The 12,625-nt window shown below is 43.3% G+C and overlaps 1 protein-coding gene across 2 annotated transcripts in view; it reads left to right on the forward strand.

Annotated features, from left to right (window-relative positions):
• Pde6a (phosphodiesterase 6A, cGMP-specific, rod, alpha) overlaps positions 1 to 12,625 on the forward strand; it is an 80,435-nt gene that overhangs the window by 42,782 nt on the left and 25,028 nt on the right. For both annotated transcript variants that reach the window (XM_005380592.2, XM_005380591.2), the window contains exons 7-12: positions 1,494 to 1,560; positions 5,499 to 5,546; positions 8,522 to 8,671; positions 9,305 to 9,448; positions 11,536 to 11,601; positions 11,781 to 11,927. In XM_005380592.2, coding sequence (XP_005380649.1) covers positions 1,494 to 1,560; positions 5,499 to 5,546; positions 8,522 to 8,671; positions 9,305 to 9,448; positions 11,536 to 11,601; positions 11,781 to 11,927 — 622 coding nt within the window. The remainder of the gene's footprint in view (positions 1 to 1,493; positions 1,561 to 5,498; positions 5,547 to 8,521; positions 8,672 to 9,304; positions 9,449 to 11,535; positions 11,602 to 11,780; positions 11,928 to 12,625) is intronic.

The raw sequence follows: 12,625 nt of genomic DNA on the forward strand, positions 1-12,625 counted from the left end.
ATCTATAAAGAGCTCTAACAAATCAACAAATGTTATAGAGAAATAAGTAAAAGACATAAGTAAGAAGTTCATGGAAAAGCAATCTAAATGACAGATACATTTCTAGAAAGTGCTCCATTTCATTAAATTTGTAGAAAAATGCAAAAGAAAATCACATTCAGGTATCATTAGACCCCACAGAAGGGCTATAATTTAAGCCCTGACAGATATGGAGCAAAGGAAACTCTCACACACCACTAATGGGAGTGCAAATTGATATAATCACTTTAGAAAGCCATTTGACCTTATCTAGTAAAGTTTAATATATGCATATCTTATGATTTATTATTTCTACTCCTAGGATATACTATAGAGAATTGAGAGCACATAAATATGAAAGTGTTCATAGCAGAACCATTATCTTAGCCCCAAATGGATGAGGGTGGTGTGGGGGGAATGATGGGGGGAGATGTCTGTCAACATTGAATGGATAAATTGTGTTACTGTAACAGGGGGGAAACTAGAAGTCAGTAAAATGAATGAATTGTAGTGACATGAAAAGTAAACCGACAAAATAATATACATTCTATGATTCTATCTAAATGAAGCTGAAAAACAAGCAAAATCAAATTAGAGGGTACAGAAAAACCTACTTGGGTGGTAAAACTCTACAGATAAACAAGAATGTAATTATCATGGTAGAATAATAGTTACTCTGGGGGTTAGGGAGAAGGTTGTGATTGGGAGGACCAGGTCAGGGGCTTCCAAGGTGCTGACAGCACTCTTCTTGGCATGCATGTGGTTTCAGAGGCGTTCATTTCCAATGACTGATGAAGTTTCTAATGTATTTTCAGTGTATGTTTTTCCTCGCAATAAATAAGCAAAAAGTAATAAAACCATATGTGATTTAAGGACAGGGACACATTCCAAGGAATGCACTATTAGGTGCTCTTGTCACTTACAAACACCACAAAGTGTACTTACACAAACTAAGATAGGCGGTGACCTCACTAGGTGGTATAATCTAATGGGGCCATCATCACAAGTGTGGTCTGCTGGCAACCAAAAGATCATTATACAGCACATGACTATAATACCAAAAATTGTGATATTATCTCTAGAAATAAATATGTAAAACACTTAGTTTACAGCTTAGACATGTAGGAGCTCACAACAGATGAGTTTTTCCACTCTATCATCTAAAGCTACTGACTTTTTGAGGGAAGTGTTGATACCTGTTTTTGCTCAGCAGCTAGCGAGCCGTGAAATGCATATTGTCTCTTTTCTTGGAGAGAACTTCACGGACAGTCAGTACACTGTTACGTTCATCACTCTTTCCTTCATCTCGAAATGATCATTAAGGTGGCTGGCCAGCATTTGGGATTGTCAGGTAGAGTGAACGTAAGCCAGTTCTGGGGCCAGCAGAAAGCAGGGAAGGGGCAAAGACCCGCATTTAAATTTTTAGTCTAACAGTTCCTGCTCTGAAAGTCACCATTTATTTTTGGCCTTTACAGGAATCCACCTCCTGACCACTGGGCTTTAGTAAGCGGTCTCCCTACATACGTTGCCCAAAATGGCCTGGTAAGTAACACAACTTGGAAGGGAAAGCTTGAATCAGGTAAAAGAGCGAGAGGATTTCAGATCAAGAAGGTAGAAAACAATGAGGTGAAGAGTGGATCTCTAAAGACTATTTCTCTTGTTTTTCAATGGGCAATTGATGCAAAGAAATGAACAGAGAATTGACATTTGGGCACATACAAAATACAGAGAAATAATCCTTAGATTGAAAGGTTCATGGTCTCACTGACAACTAAAGAAGCTCATATGTGTCAAGGACAGTGACTGGCTAGTTTACCAGCTTCCCAGAGACTAAGTCTCAACCTCTCATACCAAATGTAATTGCCATTCTCAACCTCCCATTCCTGCTGCATTTGCAACCACACCACGTACAGAGAGCTCTAGTACTTTATTTCCCACTATGCACTACCCACTCAGAGTCAAGGATGGAAAGACAGCGTTCCCTGTGCCTGATAAGAGGGCCATATGTATTGACTGTGCATCACCCCCATATTTTGACCTGATACTCCTGTATTCCTTTCCAGGCACACACTACGTATTGCTGTCTATGTAACAAGGTGTTTATTTATTGAGTATTTTCTGTGTGTCAGGCACTGTGATAGGCTCTGAGAATACAAAGGTAGATCAATCAGGGAGTTTTTGCTCTGAAGCTCATAATAATAATAATAATAATAATATATATTCATATATATATATATATATATTCATTCCTTCATAGCCTTGTAGCAGGAACAACATGGGTGTTAGTCACCTTCCCATTACTGAAACAAATACCTGAGATAATCAGCATATAACAGGAAAGATTTGTTTAGACTCACCGTTTTGGAGGTTTCAGTCCATGGTAGTCAGTCTCATTGCTTTGGGGCCTGTGGGAAGTCAGCATGTCACAATGGGAGTACATGGTAGGACAAAACTGCTCACGTCATGATGGCTAGGAAGTGAAAAGGAGAGAAGAAAAGAAGGGGTAGATTCCAGTGTCCCCTTCAAGATCACATCCTCAACAACCAGGAGACTTCCCTGTAGGCCCCACCTCCTAAAGTTTTACCACCTTCCTGTAATGCCAAACTGGTGACCACCTTTTTCAAAACATGGGAGTTTGGGGAAATTCCACATCCAAACTATAACAATAGGCAAATGATATGGATGAAGGTTTGGAACAGCACACTCTGTGCAGTTTAGTCTTGTTGAAGTGTTACGCTGAAGACAGGAAGACAACAAAAGAGACGACTCGTGAGGAAGGAAGGGGTCAGATCACAATAGGCTTTGGATTCCATGGCAAGGTGGTGGGACTTTAATCTACAGATGATGGACTTTTCTTTTTTTTTGTACCGGAAATTGAACTCAGGACCTTGCACTTGCCAGGCAGGCACTTGTGCCTCTGAGCTATTGCCCCCACCCTAGATGATGGACTTTTAAGCAGAAGGTTGGCATAATCAATTTTCATTTTAGAGGATACTGCTGGCAGCTCCACGGAAAATGGACTTGAAAAACTAGGACCAGAGGCAGAGTGGCCAGTGTGTAGTTGAAACAGGAAATGAGGGAAATCTCAACAAAGGCAGGTGCAGGAAAGAATACTGTCACTACTGCCAAAGGCCACTGAGGGCTCATGACACAGCATTAAGTAAAAGCACTCTTTAATACAACTCCAATAGAGACAATGGAAAAATGATAAGGAATCAAATCTAATATTGAGAGGGTAAAACTGGCAGGACTTTGTGATTGATCATAAGTAGACAGGGGCAATAAAATTAATTTTAAAAATTAAGTAGATGGGGAAAGCAGAAGAGTCAAAGTTAATTTCAAGCTTTTAGCCTGGCTGGGTCATGCTGCCCTCAGTTTTTGATATAAGAGCATGAGGTCAATTTTAGACGAGGTGAGATAGAGACATTTTTCAGGAGCAAATATCCAGCAGGTAGACGAAGAAACAATTCTGATGCCATGGGGAAGGAGGAGGGTTAGAGATGAGATTAAGAAGCTATGTGGACCAGACTGATGGTCTTGGAAACCATGAGGGCTGATGAAGTCACCCAGGAACAATGTGAAGGGCAGAAGGCCAAGGGTGAAACACTGGAAGATGTTACTTTTGCCGGGCGTGGTGGCGCACGCCTGTAATCCCAGCACTCCGAAGGCTGAGGCAGGAGGATTGTTGCGAGTTCGAGGCCAGCCTGGGCTACAAAGTGAATTCAAGGCCAGCCTGAACTGCATAGCAAGACCCTGTCTCAAAAAGAAAAAAAAAAAAGAAGATGTCACTTTGTCCTAGCAGGTAGGTAGATAGGAGTATGTGACAGGAAAACAGAGAGGTTCAGAGGTGTTTGGAGGAAACCAAGGACATAGAAAGTTTCGACAAAGAGAGACCAAGTGCAGCACAGTGAACTGGCATGACCCCTGGGGTTTGGCAATTAACAGGTCATTGGTGGTCCTGATGAAAGCAGATTTGGTGGCAAAGTGGAGGTCCATTAAGGAATGGATAGGTGATGGCGAGGAAAAGAATGTAGAAGAAGACTGCCTGCCTGGACGGTTGCTACGGTGACCGTGTCACAGGAAGGAGGGATTTCATTTTCAAGGATGGGAGAGACTTAAGAATGCACAAAGCTGAGAGATCAGCAGTCAGGAGGGAATGAAGACAACTGGTGGACTTGGTCCATACAGAGGCCGAAAGGCTTGGCATCTGGGGGCCATTCCCAGACAAGGGCAGGGACAGCGCCCCTTCTGAGACCTGGCGGTTCATTCTCATGTTGGAAACCAGGGTTGCTGCAAGCCCGTGTGGTGGCTTTTTGAGAGTTAAATGAAGGCTTCCTTCTCAGCAATAACTGGAGTGAGGTCAGAGGTATGGCTCAGCAAGCAGCACAGAGGCTGGACTTAGTTCCCAGTCCCCTCTCAAACAAATGCCTACGTGCAGTACACACACAGCTGCACGTGCTGTCTCCACTGGCAAAGCTCTGGAGGGATCCGATAAGCGTCATCTGATCCCTTGCATAGAACAGTAAACTGGTCCAATTTTCAGGAGAAAAATCTGGCAACGTACAGCCAGAGTTACAACAACTTTCATTTCTTATTCTACTTTGGGGTTTATACTCCAAGGAAAAAAACTTTCCTACACACACACACACACACACACACACACACACAGCGTAACTGAGTCAAAGATGTTTAAAGTAGCATTATTTGTAGCAGTTTAAAAAATAATTCAGGGGGCTGGGCATGGTGGGGCAAGCCTGTAATCCCAGCATTCCGGAGGTTGAGGTAGAAGGATCATTGCAAGTTCAAGGTCAGCCTGGGGCTACAAAGTGAGCTCAAGGCCAGCCTGAACTGCATACTGAGACCCTGTCTCACAAAAAAAATAAAAAAATAATAAAAAAATAAAAATCAGGGGTGTAGCTCAGTAGTAGAACACTTGCCTAGCATCCCTGAGTTCCATCCCCAGCACCAAAACAAGCAAGCAAACAAACAAACAACAAAATAACTTTGTTATTTTTTGGGGGAAGGGGTTTCCGGTACCAGGAATCAAACTCATGACCTGGTGCTTACCAGGCAGGCACTGTGCCACGGAGTTAAATCCCCAGCCCCTACAAACAACAAAATAAAACAAAAACAAAAAACCTTGAATACAACACAAATACTCAACAAAAAAGAAACAACAAAATCGGATACTATGCAGCTATTAATAATGAACCTGCACTCTTAACTTTTTCAAGGCTTAGAAATGCCTTCAGAGTGGAGCAAAGAATCAGAAGTAGTATTTGTAGGATGATTTCTTTACCTAGTAAACTCAGTGGATAACCTCAGTGGATAACCTCAAATGACCTGGAGTTTGTCTACCTATGAAAAGAGTATGAGTGCCTTGGGCAAGGACATGCGTTTCTGAAAATGGTTTTTGTCGTTTCCCTGGGGACACTCTCAGGTCTAACCACACCTCCATTGTTCCCCTTCATGGCTTTCAGATTTGCAATATCATGAATGCAGCTGCGGAGGACTTTTTTGCATTTCAGGTGAGTCATTTTTTATTTGTTCTCTTAGTTATATGATTTTTTTTTTCTTTAGAAAAAGCATTAGAACACATTAGAATCCACTCACTTTCTTGGGAAGCAATCTGAATAAAATGAAAACATTAGTGGAGAAAAGCCATGTGCCAGTGGAGGTGGGATAGAGTTAACTGGGCAGTTTCCAAGGTCTCATTCAGGTTGTTTTGGTCCTGGGAATCGAACTCAGGACCTCGCGCTTGCCAGGGAGGCACTGCACCCCTGAGCTCCAGCCCCGATGGTCCCCTTCAGTTTTAACACTCATACCCTTTGCTTTCTGGTCTCAAGACCTTTGCTTATGTTCTTCCCTCCACAACCATCATCTTCTGTCTAAATCTCTCTGCCTTTCATTAGCAACCTCAAATGCTATCACTCCACAAGTTACATTGTGACTTTCCTGATAATGTTCATGGAATATAGTTTAATATTTCATTAGATTTTATCTCTTCTTCTTTTTTTAATAACAAATGTTTATGGAGGACACTCTCTGGGCCAGGCTTTGGTATGGTATTACAGCAACTATCATAGCAGACAAGATAAGCATTGACTTGTCTTTCCAGGGCTCAGGAGAGACACACAAACTGGTGGTCTGCAGAAGGGAGAGGAGGGAGAGGAACTTTTTCAGGGGGAGCTATTCTGGTTTGGGGGAATCAAGGAAATTATGTCTGGTGGAAGGGAGGGGAGAAGAGATGCCTAACCAGAAAGTACTAGCGTAGGTCAGCCAGTCTTGAGACCTAAGGAGAGTGGCAGGAGGCTGTAGAGAGACAGACAACAGCACAGGTGATGCAGGGCCTGCCAGCGGGGCATGCCAAAGGGTGTTCTCCTTACTACTCCCTTAACATCTTCTGTTACCCTTCCTTCTCTTTACACTAATTTTTCTCGGTAAAATACTGGCTTTCTTTGATGGAAAGTTGAGTGTTTAATCTTTTTTAGCTCTAGATACCCTAGCAATATGTGTTGAGTTTAGCATGCTAATGTTTAGCAAATCATTAGCAATCTGAAAAGATAAGGAAATAAAAATGACTCATTAGGAGAACCAGTGAATTGCTAATTTTTTTTTACCTTAAAGAACATTATCAAAGGGTTTAAAATGATATACTTCCAAAATTATGATGGCACTGCCTGTTTTGTGATTTTTGATCACATCAATGTGGCAAGCTTCAAGAGCTGCTAACCTGGTCATAACCAGCACTCAGTCTTTACCCAAGCCATCTGATTGTACTTTAACAGTGTTAGTAAAGCAAATGTAATCTTTAGATTCTAATCCTCTCCTCCAACTCCTCCTCCACAAAGGAGCCAGAGTGGTTTTTTTGAAAGGATAAATTGGATCAATGAATTTCCTTCCTTAATAATCTTGACTGGTGTATCAGTCAGGGTTTTACTGGAGAAACAGATATAACACAAGATGTACAAATGTATAAGAAATTATAAGATTGGCTTACGATGGTCAGCCAGAGTTGTATGAGGAAGCATTCAGAGGGTGTCTGCACACTGAAGACCGAAGGAATCAATCCAGGGTCTGGAGTTCACTGCAGAGCTCCGTGCAAGTCTGTACCAGGAGGCCGATGAGTCTGCAGCAGAAGGCTGAAGAATCCAAGGCAGAAGCCAAAGAGTCTGCACTAGAAGCCAGGAGACGAAGTCCAAGCCGAAGGTGAAGACTGGAGCTCCTCCAAATGGAATGGAAGTTCATCTGGCCTTCCTCATTTCCCTTTTATATCATCTAGGTGATGATCCACCCTACGGTGGCTCCTCTGTACCCTAGGGTGGCTCCTCTACCCCCAAGGGAGTAGAATTGCTGAGCCAATTGCTGAGTCAAGTTTAGTTAAGCTTCTAAACTTCTCAAGTTGACATAATCAATCAACCACTACAACTGGTATTTGATTTCACTTTCTCTGTATTCTGACCTTCAGAAGGAGAGGACTACCTGACGGTTCAGTGGAGAGCTTGGGGGATGACAGGCCTTAGGTTCATCATCCTGTACTCTTTGGGCTGTACAGTATGCATCAGGACACTCCCACCAGGTGCTATGACAGCATATTAAAGTGCTATAATAACTACCATCTTACCACTCTAAGAATCTGGAAATTTCAGAACAGAAGGACACTTACTTCCAAAAGCCTTCCTTGACTTCCTTCTCCCTTCCAGCTCCAAAAGTACCAAAAAGAGAACTCAGACATCTGCAGTGTAATTGTTGGTTCACTTTATGGATTATAAACACTCTGAGGACAATCTGTGCCTTGTTTGTCTTGGTTTTCTCAGATGGTAGCTTAGTTTTCCTATGCACTATAAATGTTGACGAATCAGTGGAAGAGTTGTGTCAATTTTATGATAAAAGCGGGGCTCAGACAGATGGGAAATGACCCACAAAGCATCTTATAATTGACTGAGAGCCTCATTTCTTTATTGAATCAATTAATTTCCCTCTTTAAAAGTCACTAGTGGTATCCTCTTTCAGTTTCTCTTTATCATGACCTTCACAATGAAAGGAGAGAGCCTTGAGGGCCATAGGCCAAGGAGATAAATAGTATGCCAAAAGTAACACAAAGGCAGGTCAAAGGTAAAAAGTGCAGGATCTATCTAAGTGATTAATTCAAAGTTATGAGAACCACCAGCATTGCCTTTTGGAGCCAGCAATTTAGCTGTGGTTATCTCCAATACATGAAAGAGAACCACTACCTCCCTGGGGTGTGTCTACTCATCATTATAGCTCCCAGGACGTAGCATACTGCTGTCACACACTAGCCTGACGTCTTAGGGATGGACACAGTATCATTACCTGGCTTACAGAACTGTTTGCTCATGGTCTTTGTGCATGACTAAAACCATGCAAAATGCAACTGACTCCATCTTCTTCCTCCCTCGCAGCCAGTGAATAAAAATCATGTCACAGCAGTCTGTGCAGCCTGGAGCCAGAGGAAACCTAAAGTCTGTTGCTTCTCTTATAGAAAGAGCCACTGGATGAGTCTGGATGGATGATCAAAAATGTCCTGTCAATGCCCATTGTAAACAAGAAGGAAGAAATCGTTGGGGTGGCCACGTTTTACAATCGCAAGGATGGGAAACCCTTTGATGAAATGGATGAGACCCTCATGGAGGTTTGCTGTGTGGGAGGTCCCTTGCTGTGAGGACTCAGAGTCCACTTGTTGCCCTGTTTAGCTTCCCTAGCTGTGCAGTGGGACCCTGGTGTGTAGCTGCCCAGCCACGTGGGGGGACGGGCACCACCTTGTTGGTGCAATCCTGACACAGCCTTCGCCATTTCTTTGCCCTCCTTCCCCACTGCCACATGTTGTCAGAGAAATCCACAATCCCCCTTTAAAAAATATAATGAACAAACTTCATTTTTAGAAGAAGTTTTAGATTTACAGCAAAACTGAGAGCCAATTACAGAGTTCCTACCTAGTCCCTGCCCCTACAGGCAAAGAATGTCTTTAAAAGTTGGCTGGGTGTGGTGGCGTATGCTTTCCATACAAGCACAGGAGGCTGAGGCAGGTGGTTCACTGTGAGTTCGAGGGCAGCCTGAAGTACATAGCTAGCCCTGTCTCAAACAAAAAAAAAAAGTTCTTATGTGTAAGAAGAAGGCTCAGTGTGTGTTAGTTCTTAATTTAGAGACCACTCCCACCTACATTATTTTATCTCGTCCTCACAACACCTCTGAGTGATGGGCAGCACATAGCTTAGACAGCCTTGCCTGGAGTCAGCATCAAACCTGATTCTTCCTTTCTTTCCAGTCTTTGACTCAATTCCTGGGATGGTCTGTCTTAAATCCTGACACCTATGAATCCATGAACAGACTTGAAAATAGGAAAGATATTTTCCAGGACATTGTGAAATATCACGTGAAGTGTGATAATGAAGAAATTCAGAAAATCCTGGTGCGTAGCATTCTTGTTTCCACTGTCACAGAGATTGTGCCTGGAGATCAGGCAAGACCTGAAGTCCAGGAGGGCACAGTTGGATATGGGTTTTCTTGGTCATATCCTTCTACTTAGCACAGAGCTATGGTGGCCTTTAGAGATGGATGGATGGATGGATGGATGGATGGATGGATGGATAAGTGCTAGAGCACAGCGCATACCAACTGCTTGATTTGGACTCAGGACAGGTAACCCTTGCAGGTCACCTCGGTCCTAGAAACGTCACTTTCCTCTATGACCAGGACTAACTTGGTAGTGGAGACAAAGTCAACCAAGTGTAGCCCTTACTCTGAGAGGAAGCTTTATCAAGCAAATAAATGGCCATGGCCTATTTCTCAGAGCCTCCCTCTTATGGGTTCAGCTCACTTTGAAGACCCAAGCAAGTCACAGAAAAGTTTGATGAACAAAGAAGCAGTACAGAAGGAGCAGGGAACCCTGACATAGTTTAGAGTTTATAAGGCAAATTCACATTTATGATACTGTCTGGTGCCTATAAGCAATAGTTCAGGAGGTTGAACAAAGTAAAAATTTCTGTCCTCAATATAGATGAAGGACAAAGGGGGAAAGAACTTCTTTCCAAATCACCTAGCTTCAGAATAGGTCTTGATTGACTATAGTTATGACTACCATTCTTCCGAGTGGACTTTTCAAGAGGTGTGACGTTATCCACATGGAAGCAGGCTGCCCAGGGATGCTAGAGTGGAACATCCTTCCTCCTACTGTGGAACATCCTTCCTGGGGTGGGATTGGCTTTGATACTTTGAAGAATATGTGAGAATCAGTGATTCATTATTCTCAGGGTCTTGGTCTTAAGGGAACCAAGATCTTAGAAGTCAGCTGAGTTAGCTAAGTGGCATTGGATAGGATGCCTAGCTGAAATCCCAAGACATTGGCTTATAGGCCTCACAAGTTGAACCATAGAAGCCAGTATTCTCAGAGCCAATTCCTTTTGTTTTTCCAGTACTGGGAATTGAACTCAGAGCCTTCACAGTGAGTTATATCCCAGTCCCTTTTAAAAGGTCTTTTTATTTGTTTGTTTGATTTTTGAAGACAGGGTCTTGCTAAATCATTAAGTTGCCTAGGCTGCGCTTAAACTTGACTTTTTTTTTGTATGAGGAATCAAATTCAGTATCTTGCACTTGCCAGGCAGTTGCTTGTGCTACTAAGCTATATCCCCAGCCCTTGAACTTGAGATCTTCCTTCCTCAGCCTCCCAGAGTACTGAGATCACAGGTGTGTGCCACCATCTCGGGCTTCAGAAGCTATCCCTACCCTGGGAAGAAACTCCAATAAATTGATCAAATCATCCCAATAACTTGGAAATTCAGAGGTGAAAACATCTACTTTAGATGAAATGCCTCAGTTTGCTTGACTCAGTCCAGAATTTCAGCCAAGTTAGGAATATGTGGACCCTGGGAGACATAAGCATAATAAACCAGTTGAAAGTTAACAGTTTGCTTTGGGTCATGAAATCAGAAACAAAGTAACAGGATCTATGGTCTCTCTCCTCCTGCCCATTGGAAAATAGGTCTAGAAAGAGAGGGAACTTGACTCTAGCAACACAGGAAATGAGGGAAAGAACTGGACCATGGCTGAAGCCTCTTCACTCCCACTCAACAGTAACAGTAAAAAGTCAGCATTATTTTAGTGCTCACAAGTAACGTGCCAAGTACTTTACATGCCTTATTTGACTTAGCTGTACATACTCTGTTTAAAAATGATCGCACAATCAAATTTTTACTCAGTAGCTGAGGACTTTGATTAGTCCCATTTTACAAATGGGAAAACTGAAGTTCGGAGGCACTCAGTGACACTGCTAGGAAGTGGCAGAGTTGGCATTTGAATGCAGGTCTCCATGGCTCTGAGGCCCACCACTCTGAATCTGCTGATTCATGAATGTTGAATGTCAGCCTCTCTCAGTGGGTGTTCTGTTCTAAGGACTCTGGAGGAAGAAGAAAAGTGGAAACGGAAATGGGAAAGCGCAGGCAGCTTTGGGCTCACAACGTGATAACCTGTTTCTTTTTCTCCCAATTTCTGCCGTGGCAGAAAACCAGAGAGGTGTATGGGAAGGAGCCATGGGAATGCGAGGAAGAGGAACTGGCAGAGATCCTGGTGAGCGGCACCGGCTCTGACGGGTCAGCTGCGTGGGGTGCGTGGGTGTCTCTTTAAAGCATGCGCCCCCACTGCTCAGATCTGCCCAGCAGACCCGGCTCGGGGGCAGAACTGGTGGTAGTAGGGGGAGGACCAGAAACACTTGAAGTCCCTAATCATTGACTCGATTCCTTATACAGCAAGGGGAGCTGCCAGATGCAGACAAATATGAAATTAATAAGTTCCACTTCAGTGACTTGCCCCTCACGGAGCTGGAGCTGGTGAAATGTGGGATACAGATGTATTATGAACTCAAAGTGGTGGATAAATTTCACATTCCACAAGAGGTGAGGTCAAGCAGATGTCTTTGATCTTCCTTTTTGTCTGTCTTTCTTCCTTTCTTCCTTCCTTCCTCCCTCCCTCCCTCCCTCCCTCTCCCTCTCTCTCCTACTCTCCTTCTACTCCGTATGTACACTTCCATAAAAAGAGTGCACAATAAGCATTTGGGATGTAAAGCACTGCCAAGTTCCACAGCTGAGTCCTCAGTCAGAAAGGAGACACCCTGTCTCTCACAGCTGCAGAGTTTCAGGTGCTTTTGCTTCTTCCAGTGGGTTCTGAGGCACAGATGCTGAGGCTGTGAATAAATAGATGGTGAACTCAGGTGGGAAATATGCTCCATTCAAATAGGGCTCTTTTCCTCAGAAAACACATTCCTGTTGAATTTGTATTGTGAGTCTAAGGGCGTGGGAAACAGGAATAGGGGGGTATGTAGTGCGTGGAATTTCCCTGACTTTAACCACCTGAGAACTTATGAAAGTTATAAACACACACACACACACACACACACACACACACACACACACATCCACCCCCTGGCTGTAATGAATCAAAGTATTTTAACAAGCCCTCCTGGTGATTCTGGTGCACTCAGGTCTGAGAACCGCAGGATTAGGAACCCTTGTGTTTTCTGCCCATGTAAAGCACCTGTGAGCTTCACCCAAGTCAGTTGCTCCGGGCACAATTTGGGAATCACCGGTGAAGCTCA

This window comes from Chinchilla lanigera, unplaced genomic scaffold, assembly GCF_000276665.1.
Source record: "Chinchilla lanigera isolate Chin_1 unplaced genomic scaffold, ChiLan1.0 scaffold00014, whole genome shotgun sequence".
Taxonomy (NCBI): Eukaryota; Metazoa; Chordata; class Mammalia; order Rodentia; family Chinchillidae; genus Chinchilla; species Chinchilla lanigera.